This window comes from Canis lupus, chromosome 20, assembly GCF_003254725.2.
Source record: "Canis lupus dingo isolate Sandy chromosome 20, ASM325472v2, whole genome shotgun sequence".
NCBI classification, from domain to species: domain Eukaryota; kingdom Metazoa; phylum Chordata; class Mammalia; order Carnivora; family Canidae; genus Canis; species Canis lupus.
This window is the reverse complement of record NC_064262.1, coordinates 39,650,298-39,674,050: the sequence shown is the minus strand read 5'-3', so window position 1 is coordinate 39,674,050 and position 23,753 is coordinate 39,650,298. Positions and strand designations below refer to the sequence as shown.

General features: G+C 55.3%; 1 protein-coding gene across 3 annotated transcripts; it reads right to left on the bottom strand.

Moving 5' to 3' along the window:
* Window positions 1-318: 318 nt before the first annotated feature.
* Window positions 319-23,628, bottom strand: MST1R (macrophage stimulating 1 receptor). Of its 3 annotated transcripts, none has more exons than XM_049098558.1 (20): window positions 18,175-23,628; window positions 15,068-15,256; window positions 14,860-14,988; window positions 14,513-14,683; window positions 13,811-13,971; window positions 13,084-13,249; window positions 12,834-12,970; window positions 12,251-12,412; window positions 12,062-12,155; window positions 11,685-11,894; window positions 11,436-11,582; window positions 11,194-11,356; window positions 10,937-11,038; window positions 10,634-10,861; window positions 10,193-10,273; window positions 9,848-10,041; window positions 9,635-9,744; window positions 9,217-9,382; window positions 8,691-8,827; window positions 319-5,427 (listed from the first exon to the last, which is right to left on the bottom strand). In XM_049098558.1, exons 1-20 carry the CDS (start codon window positions 19,414-19,416, stop codon window positions 5,352-5,354), a joined length of 4,065 nt encoding a protein of 1,354 aa, XP_048954515.1. In that variant the 5' UTR covers window positions 19,417-23,628; the 3' UTR covers window positions 319-5,351. The 3 variants fall into 3 exon arrangements, with proteins under 3 accessions (XP_048954515.1, XP_025311688.1, XP_025311689.1); XM_025455903.3 differs by lacking the exon at window positions 319-5,427 and adding an exon at window positions 6,179-6,750; XM_025455904.3 differs by lacking the exon at window positions 319-5,427 and adding an exon at window positions 6,179-6,750 and having other exon boundaries at window positions 9,860-10,041.
* Window positions 23,629-23,753: the final 125 nt, after the last annotated feature.

Here is a 23,753-nt window from a genome sequence, read left to right as displayed (position 1 = left end):
CCAATAGCTTAGCAGGTGCTCAAGCCTGGAAGGGGCATTTCCCCTGTCAGCACTTCTAAGCCAGTGCACTCCCGAGAGCCTGGCAGCACTGAATAGGGACCAGCTACACACCCTGCCAAACCAGGCTGAGTCCTTTGTACTCAGAATTCTTGGATGGCCAAAGCCGACTATACTTCATCCAGGTAAGGGCAGGGGCAGCAGGGCAGCCAGAGAAGCTCCTAGGTTAGACCCCTCTGCCCAGCCCCCAGGGTTTGGGCAGGGACATTGCCACTGTACCCCTCCCCCCTACATGTTTTTAAACAGTCTCTCACCACGAAGAAGGGCATCCAATTCTATTTCTGATTCTGGAAAGTGAGGAGGGCCAACATGTTGCCATGGCAAACTGGAGAGCCCCTCCCTGAGGCTGAGCCCATTCCCCAGGCTGAGGGCTCTTTGGGATGGAGAGGCCAAGAAAGAACTGGAAGAAGCCCAGTCTGAGGGCAGGGCTATAGAAGTCTTCTCTATGAGGGCAGTCCGGACATCACCTTCTCTCACAGCTCACTTGGGCCCCCTCTGAGCAGGCTTTGGGGAAAGGCCCCAGCCCCTGTGGAGAGGGTCAGGCTTCAGGAGATGGAGTCGGGGCTCTCTGAGAAACCATTCTTCCTTGTGGATCAGGGTGGGGCCCTCCCACTTAGGATGCCTTGAGTGTGGTGGGAAGGAAGTGCATCAAGGGGAGAGGGAAGGTTCTGGGACTAGCCAAATCTCCCAGACTTGATTTTCCAATGCACCCGTATCTTTGGCACTTAGTGTTCTTGAAACAGCTCTGTCAAATTCTTGGCCCTGAACTTTTCTGGTCTACCTGTCTCCCCCTCCTTGTGCCCAGGAAGACTCTGGATATCTCCAAAAATCTAGGAACAGAAGGAGTCTTAAAGGGCTCCCAGTACAGGCAACCACTTGGTAATGGAGTGAAAAGCAAGGCCTGTTTCCCCAGAGGTTTCTGCCCACTGTCCAGGAGCTCATACACCAGCCCTCCTGCCCCAGAGGGTACAGCTGGGTGGCATTTAGCTTTGTGAAGGGAGGGCATTCCGGCTAGTAGCGCAACCCAGGTAAATATGGGCTTCTGAAAAGACCTACAAGGATGTTGTGATCCAACCTTCTTGGGGTATTAATTAATATTATTAATGGGTATTAAACCGAAGCACTCTTGGTCTTCAGGCTCCACAGACTGCTCCACAGTGCTCTGTGTTTCCTTCTCCTGACCCTCCTCCCCGGGGAGGGGGAGAATCCAAGTGACCTGTGAGCACTAACTTCCTGCTTCCCTGCCGCCTTTCCTGGCCAGGGTGCACCCGTTCTGAGAGGCAGTTGACTCCCCTTCCTCTCTAGTCTCCCTCCCTGACTCCCGAAGGAAGACAACCAGGGTGCAGAGAGAACTCCAGCCCTAGGGGAGCCCCTGATGGGATGAGGGGTGATAATCTACTCCTAATCTGGAATGTGGAATGCAGATCCAACAGTGCCAGGAGGATGTGGCTTTTGAGCTCTAAGGAATAGGAAATTTAAATAACAGATGTTTAAACAACCTTCCCTGCAAGCCGTGGTGCAGTGACCCCTCTGCTGTGATGTGTTACAGCTTAAAAATAGCCCACAATGAACTGCTCTGAGCTCCAATTGACTCAAGCTTACGTAACTCTGCGTGAAAGATGGCCAGCCGCATCAGCCCGGAGGGAGGGCAGTGGCAGAGACACCCTGACGGCTTCAGGGCTGAGGCAAGCTCCTCACAGTCCCTGGAAGCAGCCCCCCAGTCAGGAGCCAGCATAGGTGGGGCAGAGGAAATGCTGTCAGAAACATGCACCATTTCATGACTATTGAGAAGAGACCTCCAACCACATCTGCAGAGGGGAGGTGAGATCTGCCCTCCTGCAGGGGACTTGAAGAACCCAGGCCCAGGGGAGAGTGGGGACAACTTTGAGAACAGATGGCTGGGTCAGAACCTGTGGGCAAGGGCGACCGGGGCTGCCCAAAGGATTCTTTTCCCCCTTTGGAAGTGGCTTCCCAGCTTGGAAGAACATGCCAGCAGGACTGATGCCTGGTTGAAGCTGTCCTGACCATGGGGTCCGGTCCGGGAGTGAAGCCAACTCCTTTGGGGCCCCTCTTGGTCTCTATGGTCCAGGCTGCACAGGTGGGGCTAGTGACATAAGAAAGTGAGCACTGGCTTCCAAGCTGATTGAAGATCCTATGATCCTGTGATCTTGGCTGCCAGTTGCTTTGAGTCCCCTGCCTCTCCTGATATGTTCCCAGATTCCGGGTGCCCAGTCCAAGACTGACCACAAGCGTGCGGCGACTAAACCAATGTGAGACGGAACAAATAGAGAAGGGAAGGATGCCCCTGGCAGTGGGGCCACGGGTGTTCCCTCTGCATCTACTCTTCCTGAGCCCCAAGGATTAGGCAACTTCCCTCAGCTCCTACCACCTGATTTCAAAATAGAAACCACCATGGGCCTCACCTCTGAGCTTCCACTGAGCAGCAGGGGGACAGGTATGGGCCAAATACCAGGACTTCCTGTCACCCCCTGCCCCCCCCCGCCCCCAGCAAGGGCAGGTTGTCAGGGCCACAAGTGCTTCTGCTTCCCTGACAAGGCCAAGGCTGCCCAATGGGTGGAGTAGAAATTGCAGGGGAATGAGTAGCAATGGTAGGGCACAATCCCAGAATGGTCCTGGGATTCTCAGCGACAAGAGGAGTATGATCTGGGCAGTGTGACCATCCCTGCCAGGCTCAGCATGAGTATCTTGGAACCAGGGACAGAAGATGCTCAGAATGTCGAAGGAATAGAGAACAAGATGCAGGGGAAGAGGCTGTGGGAAGGCTCAGGAGCAGAGCTACCCTCCCTTCTAGGGCCTGGAGCAGTCCATCTGGGATGGACTGATGTGTTACGGGGTTCAGGAGAAACAGTTATTTCTAAGGGTATCTGAGGATATCAGTGTGAGGTGGCTGGGATCCAGGTGCCACACCTATGGACTGAGATGAGTCAGGCAAGCTCTGCCAATTGCTGGGCATTTCCTGCTTATCTTTGGGCCAAGGACTCCCACCAGGGGAGGACCAAGTGTGAAGGCCATGGCTCCAGGTCGCCATCCTTAAACGTGAAGAACCCAGCCCATTCAGGAAGCTACCACAGCCAGATGTGAATGTCACAGCTGTCCAGGCTCTTCTGACATCTACACTCATTGGGTTAGAAACCCTGGCTGGAACAAACCCCAGAAGAGTGGCAGGAGAAAATGAGGCTCAGCCAGCCCCTCTGTACCAGATGGAGAATGCTGGAGCCCTTCCTGGAGTCATCCCTGCTCCTCTGGGCTGGTGTAGCTCCACCTCTGGGCTGGTTGGATCCTCGTGATGGCAGAGCAGAGGCTCTGAGGGAAGAGATGCTCAGTACCTGGTGTTTTCACAGAGGGGGGTTTTCCAGCCCAGCATGGAGTAAAAGGTGTTCTTCACTAGGGCCTGGTGGATGGGGCTCAGTGCTCAGCTACTGATTTCTGGGGCTGCTTCTCCCCAGGCAGAGGCAAAAAGTGTGAGATGCAGCCTGGGCCTCTCTGAGCCTCAGTCACTCCCAGCAGCACCCATGTCCCCTGCCTCATTCTGGCACTGAGTGTCCAGCTCTCTCCTACAGGTAAAGGGAGTTAATTTGTGATGTAGCGCCATAGGTGGACCTGTGGCCTAATGGGCTACACTGAGGAAGTGACCAGTAAGGCCAGTGTCCCAGAAGTTCTCAAAGTTTGGAATGGGGCAATATCTAGAGCCCTTGGGTATGACCCCAGAGGGCCTTGGGATCCTTGGGAAAATTCTCTGAAAGGCTGGGGTTGAGACATAAGGAGCACCTCAGACCAGACTCAGGGTCCCCCATCAAAGCAGGTCGGTCTACCTATGTGTGCTCTCCAGGTGCCAGACAACAGTGACACCAATGGGCAGTCAGGAGGCTGTGAGTCATCTGCAGCTTCCCTGGCCCCAGCTCCCATCCTGGCCTGCCTCCAACCTTTACTAGTACTTGCTTGCCCCCAGCCCCACAGCACTACAACAGAAGGAGATGAGGCAGGGGAGCTGGTAGCTGTCATCCATAGCTCATGGTAGAAGACTGGACTCCCAAAGCCCCAGGAGAAGCCTCTGCTCACCCCATCAGAAACTAGTGGCAGGCCTAGGCCCACCATGGCCACCAGCAATCTTCTCCTTGCACTGGCCACCACCATGCCTGAGATACTACTCAGGCCTCCCCCAGGGAAAGGCAGCTCAGCCTTCACTGGAAGGAAACCTTCTAGTTCCTCCAGCCCATCTGGGGGCCTAGAACTAACCTACCCTTCCTCATCTCCCTTGTGGCCCTGTCAGCAATTTGAAGTCTTAAATCCAGTTCCTGACATTCCAGCTGGACTTGTGACTATTCAGATGGCTCTGAGGATGAAACTCAGAGCTTGGGGGCTGCAGCTTTGGGAGGAGGAGGTGCAGCTGTGCTATGATCCAGAGTCCCAAGCACCTGCTTAACTGCGGCCCCTCTCTGGAAAACTCTGGATTTGAAGGCCCTTGACTCAGAAACATGTCCAAAGCCTGATATGCTGGCTGCACAGAAAAGCTGACACCCTCTAAGCTGTCCTCTATCTCCCTTCTCTGAGAACCCTCTCCTGCTAAGCTCCCCTCTCAAGTACAGACCCCCCTGTTTTATGAGCAGATAAGCTATGGTCCATGAACTCCAGAGGCTCAGTGGGGAAAGAGCCTCAGTCCAGCTTCAGAGAGGTTCCTGGGCCTTCTCCTCACTCCCTATCCAGGGTGGGGAGTTCTGGGCAGCCTTCAGATCCTCAGGATGAGGTCACGGCAGGAGGACTACAAGGTGGAGTGATGGAGACAGTCCTTTCTAACTAGTATGGGGACTACAGCTCAGGGGGTACTCTAGGCTATTCCACCCATCTCTCTTCCAGCCTCAGCAGCGACACAACTGACTCCCCCCTACACACACACACACACACACACACACACACGCACACCAGGGGTCTCCAGCTGAGTGTGCAAGGCTACAAAACTGCCTCTATGCCTAAGTGGGGGCTCAGAGGTACAGTAGTAAATAGGCAGAGTCCATCTCTACCTCTCCAGATCATAGATCCCTGATCTTCAGAACCCTGTACTTGAGCAGAAGATCCCCCTTTTAAGTTTACCCACATGTCCTTAGGGTCCTTAGGCTCCCCATGGCAGGGCCTCCTTTGGTCTGAGGGGACAGAGTAAGCAGCAGTAGGTAGAAAACAGCTGGGCAGCTCCAGTCCCAAGGAAACCCCACTATTTACCAGAGAGCTCTTGCTCCAAACCCAGGAGTCCATGTGTAACAGGGCAAGGAGCTGGGAACTCACAGGAGAGGGAGGTTGTTCCCCTTAGGGTGAGCTGGGGTCTCCCAGACTGGAGGGATGGAAGCCACAGGGGTCCTGAAAAAGAGAGAGGAACCACCACGATGCAGGCCCCAGACCCAGTCACTGGCATCCCAGCTGCCCCCTTTAGGATCCAGGGTGTGGGGGAGGAGCAATATGGAGGAAACTGCCCTCACTCCCCAGTGGAGTCTGCCCATCTAGTGGCTATTGTGCAGTGGCCTTGACGGGTATAAATAGCCTGGGCAGTCCAACATCTTGGAGCTGGTGCCTTGAAAGTGTGGAGCTGAGGCCTTGCTGCTGGCTCATCTCTCTCAAGGCAGCAAGGGGAATTCTGGCAGGATTTGGTAAGGGCATGGTTGAGGGGGGAGCTGGTCTCCATGCCCTGCAGTGTGAGAGGGAGCTGCAGGTGGAGCAGGGATCCCTGGGAACAGGTTAGAGAGAGCCAGATGCAGGCTGGGTGATGGGAGAAGCCATTCTGGCTCTGCACGCCTGGGTACTCAACCCACCCTTCTTGGTTCCATCAAGAAGTCCCCAGGACCCTGTAACCTGGATCAGGGCCTCACCCTAACCCTCCTATTCTCTAGAGCCTTTGTGCTAACCCTACAAAGCCTCAGAGTCTTTGTATGTGCTGCTCACTTTGCCCAAAACTCTCTTCCCCCCTCTGCTTCTGGCACAGTTCCCACCTGATGGGGACTTAGCAGAAATGTCACCTCCTAGGGAGGCTTCCCTCACCTTTATTCTCTCTCTAAAGCTGCCCTCCATTCCCTCACAGCAGCCTTTCTTTCATAGCATTGACCACGATTTGCACTTGAATATTCGGGTGTTCATTTACTATTTCAAGGGCCAGTGCTGGTCACTGCTGAGTCTCCTGTGCCCAGCAGGTCAGGCACACACCAGGTACCTCATAAATACTCATCACATTGAGGATCACCCCACTGTTCCCTCTGTGGAGTGAGGGGCCATGGGGCCCTGCTCCCTCCTGTCGCCCCAGAAAGTTCAGGGGGAGGGACAGGACAGAGGCCAGCCTGGGCTGCCCTGGGGCCTAGCCTGGCCCAGAGGCAGTTTGGGATTAACTCCCTGGCTGCTAGACAGTCCAATCCCTGGAGGCCTGCCCACAGCTGAGGTCACGTGGGCTGTGATGGCTCTGAGAAAGGCCGGAGTCGACCCGTGTTCCTGTGCACAGGTGTGGTCTGCAACTGCTCTGGGGGCTTGTTTGCCTCCTCCGAGGCACCAGCGCCCAGGTTTACATAGGCTGCCGGCAGCTGCACATAGTGGTCCCCAAGCAGCCTGGCCGCCACGTGCTCTACTTCCTCCACCAGTGCCGTGAAGGTGGGTCTCACCGCGGGGTCCACAGCCCAGCAGCGTTGCATCACCATATACCTGTGAGAAGAGGTGAATGTCGGAGGCTGGGAGCACCCCCCAGTCAGAGATTCTAGGCTGCCCACCTGCTGTTAATCCTGTGGCAGGCCATGCAGGGACAAGGACAGGTGACAGGGCCTAGAGCAGAGTGTTGCCCAGTCAGGGACAGCTCTTCTCAGCATTGCGACTGCTATCCCAGTCCTGCCTCCCCACCCTGGCAGAGGTCCGATTGCCCCAAAGGTTGAGCTTGAACTCCTGTACCCTGTGACCTGAATGATGGACCTTGGGCAAGTTCTTTAAGTTCTCTGTGTCTCTGGATTCTCCCCTGATCACAGAGCTGTTGGGCAGACAGTGGAAGGATGCCTGGGAAGCACTTAGCTTAGGGCACACCTCCCGAGCTATCACAGATATATTCTGTCTTTTAGGAAGGAAGCCTGTGTCGGGTGAAATGGGGATTAAAAGTCCCTAGACACAGACATAGGAGATGGTGCAAGTGGCCGTGTGATTCCCAAGCAGTGCTTCTCTGGGTTTGGCTGCCTCTTTATCTTGGAAATGCCATCCCAGCCTTAAATGATACTAAGTGCCCTACACAAAATTATCTCCCAATTGTCAGACTCTCTAAGGATGGTACTGTCATCATCCCAACTTTACAGATGAGGAAACTAAGGCCTCAAGAGGAGAAAAGATTTGGCCTGGTCTAATGGATGCTGTGGTGGTCTACCCAGATCTCCCTTAATTCCCCAGTGGCTGCTGCCAGCTCTTGCCTGAAGCCTTCTTAGGAAGTGTCTCGGCAAAAAATAGCTGCCTTCCCCAAGCTCTCACTGTGACCAGTGACTTATTAATGTCTAGTACAAGGACCTGGCCCCTTGATCTAAATTTTGCAAAATTCCAAAGAGCTGGGGCACCTGGGTGGCTCAGTGGTTGAGCATCTGTCTTTGTCTCAGGTCATGATCCGGGGCCCTGGGATTGAGCCCTGCCTCAGGCTCCCTATGGGGAGCCTGCTTCTCCCTCTGCCTATGTCTCTGCCTGTCTCTCTGTGTCTCTCATGAATAAATAAACTAAATCTTAAAAAACAAACAAACCCTGAGGAGCCATTCCAGATCAAGTAGCCCCTATGGGATGGGCTACAGCCTCTGCTGCCTCTCCACAGCAGCCCAGCTTCTCCCCTAGCCCACTCCTGCTACCCTGGCCCCCAATCTACCAATAAACCCCCTGTACATATATCCCCAGCTCCAAGTCTCTGTCAGGGAACCTGACCCAGGGGCAGATGGGCAGTAAAGATGATTTCCCTTACTTCAAAGCAGATGTACTAGTGAAACGAATAATAAAGATTAAACCCAAGGCAGGCAAGGCTGGAGGTTACTCATACTCTTTTGGAGCACAGCCTGAGACAGAAGTCATCAACTACCTTTACCTGTGACCTGGTTCTTCCTGTTCTAACCACAAAGACCTGGGCTCAGCTGAGGCACACGTACTGCTGCTGAAGCTGAACCCTCACACAGGCCCACTGGGCAGGCATGGTGAACATAGCTGCCACCATGCCTTAGGAACAGGGAATCTGAAACTATATTCAGTAGGGAAAAATGTTGATCTGGAGATGTGGTGGGGGCTAGTGTGGGAGCTAATGGAACCTTTCCTTGAGGTTAAGTGAATGGAAAAGATGGAAAACAGGCCCCCTTGGCGGGGGTGGGGTGAGAGGAGTGCTGAGAAATCAAATCACTGGCCTCAACCCAGACTCTGAGTGGGGAGTACTGTTACCATGGCAACCATGATATCCTCCCAGCACTCAGCCCCAAATGGGGGTGGAACCAGTCCATAGACCAGGAAACTGAGGCCCAGAGAGGGTCTCTTTCCAGGTCAACTAGAGGACTGGTCAGAGGGCCAGGCAAGAGCTCTGTCTCCTGCTCCTTCCTTGTCTCTGGGGCCCAGGCTCCCTCCCACCACCACCTCCACATACTCACAGAGAATTGGGACAATATTCAGGCTGGGGCAGGCGCCGACCCTGGGCCAGGAATTGAATGAGGTCAAAAGGGTCAATGTGGGGATATGGTGGGGCACCCCGTGTCAGCAGCTCCCATAGCAACACACCAAACGACCACTGTGGGAAGAGAAGAGGAGATTCAACTTTTACCTCAAATTTGGGGGCAGGAGGGCTCCCCAAGGTCCTCTAGCTGGAAATCTATCAGAGCCCCTTCCTCAATACCTCACATTTTCCCTCAGTCTCTTCTCACCATTGGGACCCTGTGTGGAGTTGGGCCGGGGCAGGCCTTGTATCATCTGCAAGGAGCCAATGAGCTCACAGCCCCCTCTTGCCCTGGCAAGAGGAGTCCATTTCAGACCTGCTCCAGAGGCAGGCAAATGGGCTGTGGATGCCACTCAGTTTGGGGATTCCCTGGACTCAGATCATCAGCTAGAGCTGAATGGGCAAAGCCAAGTGCTCTCCTGGGACACCAGGCCATGTGGCCTCTGGGGCAGGTGGGGCCTCACCACGTCAGACTTGGTGGTGAATCTGTAGGTCTGCAGGCTCTCCAGTGCCATCCATTTGACAGGGAGGCGAGCGTGGCGGTGCTGTCGAACACTGTAGTATTCCTTGTCCAGGATATCACGAGCCAGGCCAAAGTCAGCCACCTTAACTGTGAATGATTCGTCCAGCCTGGGGGGGCGGGGAAGGAATCACACTCAGGACTGGCCCCCACCAGGCCATGAACCCATTAGTTCCAGATGTCATAGGGCTTCAGAGCCACAATCTGGCCAGACAGGGAATCTGAGGGCCAGAAAAGTGAGGACATGCCCAGGATGGCACAACAAGGGCCAGAGTGTGGGCCCTGCCCTGAGGTGTCCTTATGCAGTAGCACACCCTGGTGCCCTGCCCCCTTGCTTCACCACAAATGCTCTGGCCCCTCACATGCAGTTCCGAGCAGCCAGGTCCCTGTGCACAAACTTCTGCTCTGCCAAGTACTCCATGCCACGGGCTACCTGAAGGCCGAAGCTGATGAGGTCCTTCACCGTGGGATTCTGGGGGCCACAGGGGGCTTGGTAAGCAAGGGCATAGCAATGCATCCCCAACTGTTGCCCAAGTCTCCTGATGTCCCCCCACCCCACCCTGCCCCAGAGCCACCTGAGCACCGACCCGCTGGGGTGAGCGGATGAACCGAAGCAGGTCTCCATGGCGCATATAGGGCAGCAGCACACGGGGCAGGCCTTCAGGTGGCAGCACGATACCGATGAGAGCCAGTACGTTTGGGTGGTGCAGACCACGCATGAGCAACCCCTCGCGCAGGAAGGCCTCTGCCTCCTGCACCTCTGTAATGCCTGCAGAATGGGTTGAGTCAGGCTCAGACCAGGGAGACCCTCTGCAAGGCTCAGATGGGGAAATAAAGGAGAAAGTTCTCCTGCTTGAGGTCACTCAGCAAGGCTGTAGCACAGCACAGACGGGGAACCTCCTGGCCTCTTCCCCACTTACGACTCAGTGACTTTACAGCACAGTGGATTCGATTCTGGTCCTCGTCTATGTATTCTCCATGATAGACAACTCCAAAGTGGCCTGGTGAAGGGGAAATGGTAAGGGACCCCCAATGCCCAGGGTGCACGCCACACCCTCTCACTGGCAAGCAAACCCCAGAGCACCACCTGGCCAATCTGATATTAAAAACAAACATCAGCCACCTGGTGATAGAGCCTGCACCCTCCCATGCCCACTTAATCTGTAGCAGAGTCCACTGAAGACAGATGAATTCCTATTCCACAGATGAGCAAATGGAGGCTCAGAGAGGTTATGTGGTATTCCCAAGATCACAAAGGTTGGTGAGAAGGCCAGAGCAGAGTCCTGCCCAAATGTCCCTTGAGCCCACGCCATCTCAGAACTCCATCTGTGCCCCAGTTCCACCTGCCTTGGCCCCCACACCTTTGCCAATGACTCGGTCACTGTGGGTGACCACCTGCTCGTGGGGGATCAGCACATCCTTGACCTCGGCCAGGAGTGCAGAGTCCAAGTCCCCAAGCTGGATGGACGCTGTCCGCAGCAGTGGGACACAGGACCCATCCCCACTGTCTGAGGAGGACGCTTTGTGGCCCCAAGTAGTAGAATCCAGACCATCCAGATCATGCAGACCATCGGCGGCGGCAGGGGTGGCTATGGAAGAGAGGGAGTGAGGGGTCTATGGAGCAGAGTGTGTGGCTCCAGCTTTCAGCACTTCCCCCGCCTTACCTTGGCCACTTCTGTAGTCAGAGCCTGAGCAGAGCACAGGCAAGGGCACAGCTCCAGTCGTCTGGCCCAAGGATGCCAGGTCATTTGAGTTTAGAGAGAGGACTGTGGAAAGACAGCCCTTGATGGTCAGCCTCTCCAAGCTCCTAGAGGTGTGGGCAGACCTCCAAGGCCAGGGCAGAAGGAAGATATAGGGACTTGGAGATGTCATGGTTTGGGGGTATAGGCTGAGTTTGGGGGTATAGGTGATGAGAGCTCACCTAGCTGTCTCCTCCGCCGGTAGTTGAAGATCAGCACAGTGGCCAGCACAGCTACAAGCACGAGCAGGGCCAGCAGGACACCAAGGAGTAGCCTCTGTGGGACCCGCTCTCGGCTTGGCCGTACCACCCTCCCCAGGATGTGACATTTATCATCCACACAGACCTGGGGGCAGGTAGCAACTCAGGCCCAGCCTGCAAGCCCTGGCCCATGTCTCCCATGGAGAGCCAGCTGAGCTGCCTACCTGCAGTGGTAGTGGTTCCTTGTCAAGTTCCAGGGAGGGGGGCAGAGGGCAGATGACCACGTCCCCCCGGAGTTCATGCTGGCAGACCTTACCATCCACGGTCACATTCATGTCTATACAATCAGCCACAGCACCCAGCCCAATATACTGCAGAGACAGTCATAAGGACTGGCCAGTGCCCACATCTCCTCTGGGCAAGGCTTCAGCCCTAACCCTCCACTGTCCCTACCCTCCATCCCCCATACTTACCTCAAACTTAATGGCATGCTCCTCAGGCTTCAGCGGGGCTAGGTCAGTGCTGGGTGGATGGGGTGGGGGCAGGAAGCGAAAACCAGGCAGTGTGAAGCCAGCAGCTCCATCCCCCCAGGCACTCAGGTTCCCTATCACCCACCTCTGGGGGCTTCGGACCACATAATCAGGCAGGCGGCACTGGTGCTGCTCCGGGGACAGCCCCTTACACTGCCAGGGCCCATGTAGAGTGGTTAGCCAGGCATTCCACCTATAGCCACCTCCTCACCCCTCCCCTCCTCAGCCCTGCATGGGGTCGAACTGGAACTCAGGGGACTGATCCAGTCTTTCCCCCCGCCCCGCTAATGCCCACTTGGCAGCTGCCAGTGCCAGCTCACCCTGTTTTCCACTACCCTAAGTCCATCATGGAATGACAGCACTAGGTGCCATGCTGAAGTCAGATGCTGGCCATGGATGGTGACATGGGAGCCACTGTGGAGGAGAGCAGTGTGGTGGGCTTAGGGTGCTCTCTCAAGCTGGTTCCCTCATTCCTAGGAGACCAGAGTGGACAAGGAGGCGGCACTTACATATAGCCACAGTTGGGGCTGATGCCCAGCACAATGGGGTCTTCCCGGTAGTGAAAGTTCCAGGAGCCAGGCACCACAGCACCCCCTACCTGCAGGTGGATGGGAACGATGGCCGTAGCAGCCCCAGGGGGCGTGGTACATAAAAGCTGCTGCTCGCTGACCCTGCAGACCAGAGTGGGAGGTGGAGAGGGGGATTGGGCTCAGGATCACCCTCCGTGTGATGGCCAGATCTATCTTTTCCAAGGGTCTGCCAATCCCTCCCAGTTCCTCTGTTGGTTATCTCCCCAATCTGCCCATACTCAATGGGTCTGTTTGAAGATAGAGCCATTAAGTCTTCCAAGAAGGCAGGGCAGGAATAGGTTCCCCAGGGCCTTGGTTGGAGCTAATAAACTCTGTGATGGGCTCTCTCACCATCCCTAAACCAGCTCTGGGCTGCCCACCAGGGCGGGCAACAGATCCTTCTTCCTGGACCCACTCCCTATACTGACCATGTGCCAGCTCTCCTCTCTCTGCCCTGGCAGGATCCAACTCCCACCTGGAGAGGGTCCTGTAGTCTCCCATCCCCTTGCCTGTTGTCACTTACTGTTTCAGTGGGCACTCAGTCCCATTGACCAGCACAGTCTGACTGGTGCCTAAGGACAGGCCCTTGCCTTCAAGGGTGAGGCGGGTACCCCCTGCCCGTGGGCCAAAGTGGGGTTTTACTGCTGTCAGCACCGGCTCCTAAGAGGGTATGGAGGTGGCTTAGGTTGGCATAAGAGGCCTTCCACTCTAAGTCTTTCCCCACCCATATTGCCCAGTTGACCAAGGGCACAGACAAGGCAAGGTAGCCTCACCATGAAAGAGAAGCCTTGCAGCATGGAGGTGCCATCTACCCGGAAGTGCTTGCCTGGAGGCACGTTGGTCACAGTGAGGCTGACATTGGCGGGCCCTGCTGGCTGCTTTCCCGAGGGCTGTAGCTCACACTCAAGCTCCTCTACAAAGTCTTTCTGGGGCACTGGGCTAGAATACCAGGGGAAGCCAAGGTCAGCCAGGGGTCACACAGGCTTGGCTACCTGCCCACCACATATCACAGGTCTCCTCTGAGCCTAAAATGGCATCTCTTCACTCATCCCTTCCTCCAGGGTAGGCAGGATCTGGTGAGGCAGGGCCTACTAGCCTTGCCCAGTTTCATGACTCAACAGATAGGTAAGGCATATGCAGGCTCAGGAAGGGACAGAGAGGGCTGCCCGGGGGGGCTCAGCCGTTTAGCGCCGCCTTCAGCCCAGGATGTGATCCTGGAGACCTGAGATTGAGTCCCACATCAGGCTCCCTGCATGGAACCTGCTTCTCCCTCTGCCTCTCTCTCTCTCTCTCATGAATAAATAAATAAAATATTTAAAAAAAAAAGGAAGGGACAGAGATGTCTCCTCAAACATCAAGCAGTCAAACATCAAGCAGCCAGAGCCACTTCAGCTCGCCTCATATCTCCTTGTCCCCAGGGAGGAGAAGACAGGGTCTCACAGGGCAAGGGCTGTTTGGTCATCCCTGTCAAGGATAGGAAGGGCAGAGACTAGGTTATACCTGAGGTTTGAACTGTCCTTGGGCAGCAGTCGGCAGGGACTTTGGCCCACGGTGACATGATGTGTGCCCTCATGCACCAGATCAGCAGGACGCAGGTGGAAGTTGGAGCCACACAGGGTCAACCTTGTGCTGCCCCTTAGGGGTCCACTCTGAGGGTAGAACTGAAGAGGGGAAGAGAACCTGAGTCCCTGTGTGGGTCAGGGCTCTCAGCTTTTCCCAGAGTTTTCTGCTGTGCCCCTTGCCTGCCCTCCCTCTAGTCTCCTAGATCACTGGCTAGTCCTCGCTCGGGCACTTTTCTGCCTCCAAGTCTTTCCATGTGCCATCCTCTCTGCCAAGAATACCTTTCTTGTTGATACTGAGAACATTCCAGGCCTAAGGATCATGGTCAAAACGTGCTGACCCCGCACCTGGGTAGTTCAGTTGGTTAAGCATCGGACTTTTGATTTCAGCTCAGGTCAGGATCTCAGGTTGTAAGATGGAACCCCATGTTGGGCTCCACCCTTAGCGGGGAATCTCTTTAAGATTCTTTCCCTCTGTCCCTCCCCCACTCATTTTCTCTCTCAAATAAATGTCTTAAAAAAAAGAAAGAAACAAAAAGAAATAGTATTAAAAAAAAAAAGAAGAAGAAGAAGAATACCTGCTGACCCCACCCCAGGCCCAGCTTGTCCCACCCTTACCTGTGTCCTGCCAAGCAAGTGTTACCTCAGTAAGCTTAGGTGGGCAATGATCCTGTTGCCAGGAGCCAGGACACTCTTTCTGCCGGCCACACATGCCCCCACACCAGCCACAGCCCATGAAACGCTGTGCCCGCAGACAACTCCCACAGGTGAGGAAGTGGTGGCAGCCAGGGCCCTGGATAGGTACCTGGAAGACCTTGCAGTGGCAGACAGGTGGTTCAGGGGTGGTTGGAGAGGGAACTAGGCCCCACAGACACCCTGGTTATTGTCGATCAGGGTGGTGAGACCTGTGTATCAGTGCTTCCCAGGATTGGATGGAGGGGCTAGGCTCCCACAGCCCTGGCCCCAGGCCTGACCCCAGTCCCACCTTACCTGATCCCCGGAAGCAAAGAACAGGTGGTCTCCAAGGCGACTAACATCTCGTTGTGTGGGCTGCCCATTGTTGCCCAGTGAGAAGTTGGACACAAACAGCAAGTAGTTGAGAGATCTGACCAGCTCCACCTGGGACAGGTTAGTGTGAGCAAAATGGAAATGGGGATGGAGACCCAGGGACAAGGAGACATGGAGACAGGAGTCCTACCTGCAGGATGCGCCCATCAGCTGTGCCCATGTGGGCCACTGTGACATTGTTGAGGCGTGTCACGTGCAGGGCAGTGACTTGCACTGGTCCTAACAATCCATTGAAGAGGTCCACACGTGATAGGCTGCCAGTGACCAGTAGAGGGAAGTGACGGCAGCTGGTGTTGAGGCTGGGGGCCTCCAGGCCAGGCTGGGGAGGATCAGGGAAGGAGTCAGGGCTCATCACCACACACTGGCCCCTGGGACTTCTGTCAGTGACCACAGAAGCCCAAACCCCCATCCCTTACCTGGCTTAGCTAGGCCCCAGATCTGCCACTTGCCCTCTTCCACCTACGGGTCTCTCAGAGGCAATAAGGCCAAGAAGGAAGGTCCAGGCTGGAAGACTGCCTTCCATGCCTTGCTCTGACCCGCCATGTCCATTCTGATAATGACTTAGACTCTCAGAGACCCAACCCCATTCTGTCCTCACAACTGCCCTGTAAAGTGGGTGCTCTCACCATCCCTGTTTTGCAGTTAAGGAAATGGGCTCAGAGAGCATTTTGTCACTTGTCCAAGGCCTTATAGCCTCTCAGGAGAGGAGCCAAGTAAGAAATCTGAGCTCTTGACCAGAGTCTTCTTGTGCTCTCTGCCGGTTATGCCCTGAACTTCAGCAAACCCTGTGCCCCTTTGGGGCTTCCGTTTCCTCTCTAGCATAAAGTAAACTCCAAAGTTAATTGGCCAGCATGGGACTGGTAACAGGTCCTTCTTCCTGAGACTCCAAAGATTTTTCTCCACATCCCCACCCCCGCCCTCGCCACCTGCTACCTGTATCCCCTTCAGGGAACAAAAGAGAAAAACCAAGGCCTGAAGGCTAGACCCCCTGGATTTAAGGGGGACTTAAGGGGAAGACACCGCTCCCCTGATCTTAACAGGAAGGTGTTTGGCGGGTGCACTCAAAGCCCCAAGACAGGACTATGGAAGCTTCTGGGGAATCAGATCAGGATAAGAATGCAAAGTATTGGGAAAAATAAAAAAATAAAAAAAAAGAATGCAAAGTATTGGAACTGAGTGCAAAGCACAGGCAGGGCTCAGTAGCTCTTGCTGCTTGGGACCTTCCCTTGCTAGTCCTGAGGTTCCCATCAAACCAAGTATGCTTAACTTAGTGCTTGGACCTCAGTGCTGATCAGGAGCCCTGGGGTGCAGAGCTGAGCCCAGAAGCTCCACACACTCTGGGGCTGTAGCCTGTGTGGGTGGGAACTGGGACTTTGGCCTCACTTGAGGCAGGAAAAGGGGCCTGGCCTTAGCCAGAAGCCAGCCAGGTGTTTTCAGCATGACTCAGGGGCAGGTGAGGCTGAGGGGTGGAAAAGAGGCCCTACCCCAGTTGGGGCCACACCCCTGTACGCTGGCCCCTGGATTCCAGGGCCTTAGCTCTGGGTTTCCAGGCTTGCTATGAGCCTATTGCTCCTGAAAACCTGACTCTAGAGTCCAGTGCTCCACAGAGGAGGGTGACTGCTCCAAACTTAAACTCTACCTGGACCCACGGAAGGCAGGTGCCAGATCAGAGCCCCACAGGCTACCTGAGGACAGCCACAATCAGCACACAGTGGGTGTTGCCCTGGAGGCTCCGTGCCCAGTCATCAAACAGCGCACAGGCTGGTTCACTCACCTCCCAGGGGCCTGGCCAGCTTGGGGGTCATTTTGAGATTAGTCCTCCCAAAACCTGGCACTGCCAACTCACACAGGATGTCTTCTGACCTACCGACCACTAGCCAAGTCAGGGAGAGATTCTGACTCTCTAGGGGGAGAGGAGGGTAGACACAGACGAGGTCTTTCCACCCCTAAGGTCTCCTCAACCCAGAGGGACTCAGCTGAAGGAGAGAGGCTGGAGATCCCCTACTCTTCACTGTGTATAAGTTCTTCTACCTCTGAGGCATCAATAAGAGCTAGAAAGAAGTCAGTGGAGAATATCCCAGAAGGGCCAGGGCCATAGGGCAACCACAGACTCTGAGAGCAGAGACTGTGAGTCAGCTCACTGAAAGACCACTCATCTAATGCTGTTCACCCCATGGCCTTGGTTTAATCTCTTATAAACTATGGTAGGACTGTTAGGCTCTAAAGGGTCAGTTTTGGTTTTGTGCTCAGCATTTTAAAGAATGTCCTATTTGTCTCTGCTCCAGCTCCTTGACACCATGGATGGAGAGAACCTGGGTAGGGTCTGCTAGAAAGAGCCCCCAGTTCAGCATGGGCTGGGAGACCTCCTGCTTGGGGTGAGAGGGGGAATTGGAGCAGGGCCTCAAAGATAGTAGAAGAAAGTCTGAGACTCCTTTGTGGTGAACCAATTCCAACCATCCCCTCCTAAGCCTTTACTCATCCCCAGATGTTTATAGTTGCTTGCACAAGACTGGAGTGAGCCTCCTGGAGTTTATTAGTGCCAAGCCACCTTCCCATCATGTCCTAGGTCCTCCCCCAGTCACCCCATAGAGAACAATCAAGAACAGTGAAGGGTGTCAGTGAAGCCCAAGCCATGCAGGCTCTCTGACAAGCCCCCAAACTTCCAAGACCCAGGAGGCTCCCTGAATTAGGGTGGGGGAGTAGGGGAATCTTTGACAACTCCCGCACCCCCCTCTTTAGAAAGCAGAGCAAAACAAGTGCATTCAAAGGTAAAATGAAACTGTGTTGGTGAACAGCTGCATCTGTGTGAAACTGTTAGCATCTGCCTGTGTGAGGGGGTATTTCTCTGTGTATGTCCCCAAGGCTATGTGGTGGGCAGGCAGGAGGAGATCCCACCCTTCTATCTGGAGTTTGGCAGTGTGCCTGCCAGAGACAGTGGTGATGCAATCTGGTTCTCACACAATCTGGGAAACTACCTAAAAAAAACAGAGGCGGTGGTACCTGAGAGGGTGAAAGAACGAAATGGAGAAGCAACAGGGGCTAGCCTGGCTGGGAGGTGAGCCTCCCAGGTAGCCTGTGCTTGGCTGATTCCCTCACCCCTGTGCCACTCCACCCCGCTGCCCCCAGGACTAAGGAACTGCGTCGAGGTTCCTTCTTCTCCCCTCCTCCTCTCATCCCAGACCCTCTCACTGGATTCAGCCACCTGCTCACAGGTGAGGGTCCCTTCTTTCTGCTCACCGGGTTGGGGCAAAAACTAGGCAACTGGAAGAAGTCGAGGCCTCGCCGCAGGCCGGAGGAGACAGGAGGCTCACAACAGCGTTCCACACCCTGCTCAATGAGAGTGTCCACGAGGTCGAGGGGAAAGGCACAGACGACAGAATTGGGATTCACACCGGGGCTGCTGTCTCTCCTAGTCGCGAAGACTCCGAATAGCACTTCCTGGCCCTGGGGGATGCTCAGCTCCTTGGCCAACTGGCTGCCCACGGGCGCCGTGTGGGCCGCTCTCAGCACTGGGTAGGACTGTCCTCCCTGGGGCGCTGCGCGGCGCCGGCGTTTGGGCTCCAAACGGCAGTCGAGGATCAGCTCCCGGTAGTCGCCCAGCTCGGGCTCGGCAGCGCTGAGCCGTGCCAGGCGCGTGTGCAAGGCGCCCGGGGCAGCTGTCACGCTGGGCCGCTGCACGGTCAGGAAGTAGACGAAGGCTCCGGCGCGGAAAGTGTACACGTACTCGATGGAGTAGGAAGTGAGGTACTCGGGCAGCACCGACAGCGCCGCAAAGCCGGGTGCGAATCCGGAGGCATCGGCCTTGAGGCGCCGGATGGACACCGAGCGGGGGCTGAAGCTCGCGGCCACCGTCGCGTCCAGCGAGGATGCCGTGTAGAAGTAGGAGGCATGGCCCTGCTCCACCACGGTCACCAGGGTGCCCAGGGGGCTGGCCACACAGTCAGGGCACTCGTCGGGTCGGTTGTGGTGGGCGGAGAAGAGGCAGAGCGGAGGTGCCAGGCGCAAGGCAGCGCCTCCCGGCTCAAGTTCGTGCAGGAAGCAGCGGCCGTGCAGGCTAGAGCCGCAGCTGACCAGCGCGGGAAGCGCCGGCTCCAGCACCAGCACCCGTGCATCTGTGTCTCCCTGTGGGCTGTGGGGGCCCGGGCCACAGGCCGCACATGTCTGGCAGCCGGAGTCCCCAACAGGGCCCGTGACCAGGCTCTCTACTGGCTGCAGGCCAGGCCCCAGCACAAACAGGCGATTGCGTATAGCTACGAACACTGCACTCCCGTCCTCGCCGCCCTCGTAGGTCGTTACGGCCTGTACCGGACCTCCGGCAGAGAAGCTCGGCACCTGGTACTCCACGTCAAAATTGCGCAAGGCGGCATAGGGGGTGCGTGGGCACCGCCAGGACCCTCTGGCCAGCAGCGACGGCGGCGGCAACAGCAGCAGCAGCAACAGCAACAGTGAAGGCTGGGAAGGCGGCGGGAGAAGCTCCATCTAGGCCCCGCTGAGGCCCCGCTGGGGCCCCGTTCGGGCCTGGCTGGGAGCAGACTCGAGGTCTAGACTGGGATCCTCATCCAGAGCCGCCGCTTCTGAGAGCCCTCGGGCAGCTGAGCCTCGCCCGGGGCTACCGTGATGCCCAACGTCCTCCCCCCTCGAGTCTGAGCACCCGGCACCAGGTGAACACTCACACCCCGCCAGGGAAGAGGGAGGCCACCTCACCTGCTGCCCCAGCTGCAGCTCCAAGCCGGAGCTTAGAGCCAAGGCTGCTGAGGGCGCGGGGCGGGGCTGGCGGGGCCACGGCGTGGGGGTGGAGCTGTGGGTGGGGCCTGTCTACCACCCAACTCTCCAGGCCCCGGCAGGCCTGTCACCTACACCTCTTGGGCACGTTTTTCTCAATGGCATGTGGGTGAATGTGCGTGGAGTGGCCTGGAAAGAGGCAAGGAGGCCTGAGCCGTCCCTTCCTGCCCTCCATGACCAATTAGGCTGAAACTAAGAAGGATCAGGGATCCCTGGGTGGCACAGCGGTTTAGCGCCTGCCTTTGGCCCAGGGCGCGATCCTGGAGACCCGGGATCGAATCCCACGACAGTCTCCCGGTGCATGGAGCCTGCTTCTCCCTCTGCCTGTGTCTCTGCCTCTCTCTCTCTCACTCTCTCTGTGTGACTATCATAAATAAATTTTAAAAAAATTAAAAAAAAAAAAAAAAAAGAAGGATCAGGGGCCGCCTCAGCACCGGTGAGGGTTTGAAGACCACTTGGCTTACTTCATCCCTTGTCATCAGTATCTAGCAACATACTCAGACGCTGGTTCCCAAACAAGGCCTAGAGGCCCCTGAGAGGCCAAGAATGTGTGGAAGACCAGAGGGGAGACATGGGGGGGCCCCCCAAGAGTACTACTCTGTGGGAAGGGGCCATCCTTCCATGGGCCTGCCCTGGGATGTCAGTGACAGGATGGTGTCAGAGGAAGGTACATTGCACCCTGCCTGCCCAAGGTAGGGATTGTGAGTTGGGGCCTATTCTGCTGGCTGGACATTAGAGTCAAGAGTGGTAGGTTATGTGGAGGCCTGACCTCAACTCTGGTACTTCCACTGCTGCCTCAGTAGATAGAAGTTGCAGGATAGGGGATAACAAAACACAGTGCTGGCCTTCTTTGCTGCTCATATGGGAGAAACATGGGCTTTGACAGGGGCCCTCTAACCTGCTCTATAAGCTATGCTGGGCATCGGTCCCTCTGTCTCTGAAACGAGGATGTAGTTCTAACTAGGTGGCTGTCCAGAGTTCTCCAGTGTGTGAGGTGTATGGGATTGGAGGAAGGAGAGGCCACCTTGCCTCTTACACCTGGACTTCAGCAGCTGCTCCTTGATAACTAGTTCTCCCTGATACTAGAGAGGGGCTGGGAGACATCGTCAGCCTGACAGCCCCCTCAACTAAGTGGGCCTGGACCCTGGAGGGAGGGGAAGCTTCATAAGGTGGCCCTATGCTGGGGTCCAAGAGACCTGTGAACTGTGGGTCCTAGGGTTTTGGAAGGTAAGAAGGTTGGGGGAGAGAGGAGCTTTCAGCCCAGCAGGATTCATTCAGCCTGACTTTTAGAGCTGTATCTCCTGTAAGACCATACTCCTTGTTCTTCCTTCCAGGAGCACCATTTTTCCTTTCCTCCTCTTAAAGCTTAGATAGCACTTCCTCCAGGAAGCCCTCCTGATCCTGTAAATGCCAGAGCCATTTCGTGGGTCCCACAGATCCTATGCTATACCCCTCTCCCGGCCAGTTGACCCTGGATACCTGACTCCCCCCTTCCCCCATTCCTAGTGCTGGACTCCCTTCTCCCCTCGAGGCTGGAGCTCAGTGAGTACCTGGTGGAGAGAGGAAACAGGAGTGGGGAGCCACACCCAGTGCTGGGAGGATTCCAAGCCTCAGGCAACATAAAAGGCACTCCCTTCTCTAACCAGAATTGGCCCGGAAATGAATAAATACCCACAAAAAAATCATGGCACAGTTCCTGTGTTCCACAGTCAACTTGTCTAAAGATAGTCATGCAGGGCACTTGGTGGCTCAGTGATTGAGCGATTGATTCGGCTCAGATCGTGATCCCAGGGTCCTGGGATCAAGTCCCGCATCGGGCTCTCCATGGGGAGCCTGCTTCTCCCTCTACCTATGTCTCTGCTTCTCTCTGTGCGTCTCTCATGAATAAACACAATCTTAAAAAAAAAAAGAGAGAGAGAGACATGCAGGGAAAAACTGAAATGAAATATTCTTTGCTGGCATTGAGACATAGTTTCTTGGACCCCCATCTTGCCTCAGGACATTTCAAGAGACTTCTGTGGGTTGGGAGGAGACTTCAGGGCCCTCTTTGATCACCCTATCCCACCCTTTGTGAGTTGGGGTATAGCAGTCAACAGTTGATTCTTTGCTGCCATCGTGTGGCCAAGATGTTGGCTGCCCCCAGGCCAGTGTCCCTTCCTGGGCAGCCCTGGTCCTTGATAGAAGCATCCACAGGAGTGCCCCTTCCTCCTTCCCCAACTGTTCGCTCTGCAGGAGGGGGCAGGTAAACCATCTGGAGGAAGTCTGCTAATGGGGCCTTGCAGTGCTAAGTATAAGTGCTCTCCCAAGCTGAACTCATAAGCCTTGGCCCATATTTGGCTTAAGATCTGCCCAACTGCCCTGGCATCTGTCACCTCAAAGGAGTGCCCTCTTTTCCCATTGTGAGCTCTCACACCCTTCTAAACACTACTTCAAAGAACTAGTGCTGGCCTTTATCTCCAACCCAAAGAGATCATCTGAGTATTAGCAGGGGATCTCTCTAACCACAGTATGACCATATCATTCTGTAGCTTTAAAACATTCAATAGCTCCCTACTGCCAGACTTTTACCTGGAGTTTGAGAACCCCACACTTCAGGTGCTTCCTGCCCTAGGTACATGCACTCATCTAATTGTGACCACCCCTTTCCACACCCACTCAGAATAGGTGCTAAACTACAGAGAAGCTGAGAGCCCTACAAGGATGACAGCAGCCAAAAGGGGCACTTAGGGGTTGACCACTTACCAGAAGCATGCCAATAGCAGTCATGGTGTCACCCTGGTCCCAGGGGCAGTGACTTGGTGCACTGGCCAGGATCAAGGGGAGAAACAGAAGTAGGAACAGGCAGAAAAGAGACCCAGGGCACATATGCAGGGTGAGCAGCACCACCAAGCCTGTGACTGTTTCCCAAGAACTTTGGGGTCTGGGAAGATGGCTCATGGCCAAACCCATTCTAATGTGATCCAGGATGCAGCCAAGGGCAGGGACTATGCTGCCATTTCCTGGGATAGCAATTGAACCATTCCAGTGTACCCTTGGTCCATGTTACCCACACAAATATTTTTCCGAACATGAATTGGTTTTAGAGGCAGAGTACCTTAGCCCATCTTTTTAGAGATTGCAAGAGGGTGATTTACTCTACTGTCTGAAGACCATATTCAGTGGACACTTTTCTCCCATAAGCATTTCCTAGTCTTTTGCTCCCCTAGCCCATGATATGGTTAAATTGTGGCAGAACTGGGAAAGCACCCCTACCCCCCCAGCAGCAAGGTAGAAGCTTTCTGCACTCTGTCTTGGGCTCTGCCCAAAGAAGGTCTTGGGACAGAGTGAATGTGGCTGGGCCTTCACTGCTGAGCCTCCAGGGATGTCCACAGTGACTCCCATAGGCTGGGGCATGCCAGAGTATAGGGTGGTTAAAGAGGGCCCAGTGTGCCTATGTCATCTGCCCTTCCTAGGCAGGGTTTTCCCCTGTCCCAGAGGTCAGCTGAGTTTTCTTGCAGGCCCTCCAGCTCACTCCTGGGGCCACTCTGGGGAAGTATAGATGCTGAGGTGGATAGCCCTTCAATCTGGGACAATTTCCCGAGTGGCTTAAACTCTAGAGACTGAACTCTAAATTTGTCTGTGCTGAACACTAGACCACCTCACCAAGGGCTCCCACCTACCTATACCAAGGCTCAGACTCTCCTTAGTTGACTGTATCTTACTCAGCTCAGCTACTGCTGAACTACAGCAGCCCATTAAACAAAGCCACAGCTACCAGGGTGTATGATTCCTAGGAATGAGAGGGGAGGCACCAGGGGCTTAGGCTGAGTGTTGAGGTGGGGCTGTGGGGGCAAGGCCAGTGGGGTGCTAAAGTACACTTTATGTGTGGCAAGACTTGAGCTGAATGAAAAGAGCCCCAGCCCAAGTTTCGACTCTGAGTGCCTGTGTCCTGATGCTAAGGAGGAGAGGGACTCGAATGTGCCTGTGCCCCTGTGCAGGAGGAAACATGGGCAAGGACTAAGAAGGATTCAGTATCTGTATGTGAGTGAGAAAGG

What these genes read in the sequence shown, in the direction of transcription:
- MST1R (XM_025455903.3), bottom strand. Translation starts at nt 19,416, where the DNA reads ATGGAGCTTCTCCCGCCGCCTTCCCAGCCTTCACTGTTGCTGTTGCTG. An exon ending in CTGATGGGCGCATCCTGCAG is followed by an intron (nt 14,989 to 15,067) that starts GTAGGACTCCTG and finishes AACCTGTCCCAG; the next exon opens with GTGGAGCTGGTCAGATCTCT. An exon ending in TGCTGTAAAGTCACTGAGTC is followed by an intron (nt 10,042 to 10,192) that starts GTAAGTGGGGAA and finishes CCCATTCTGCAG; the next exon opens with GCATTACAGAGGTGCAGGAG.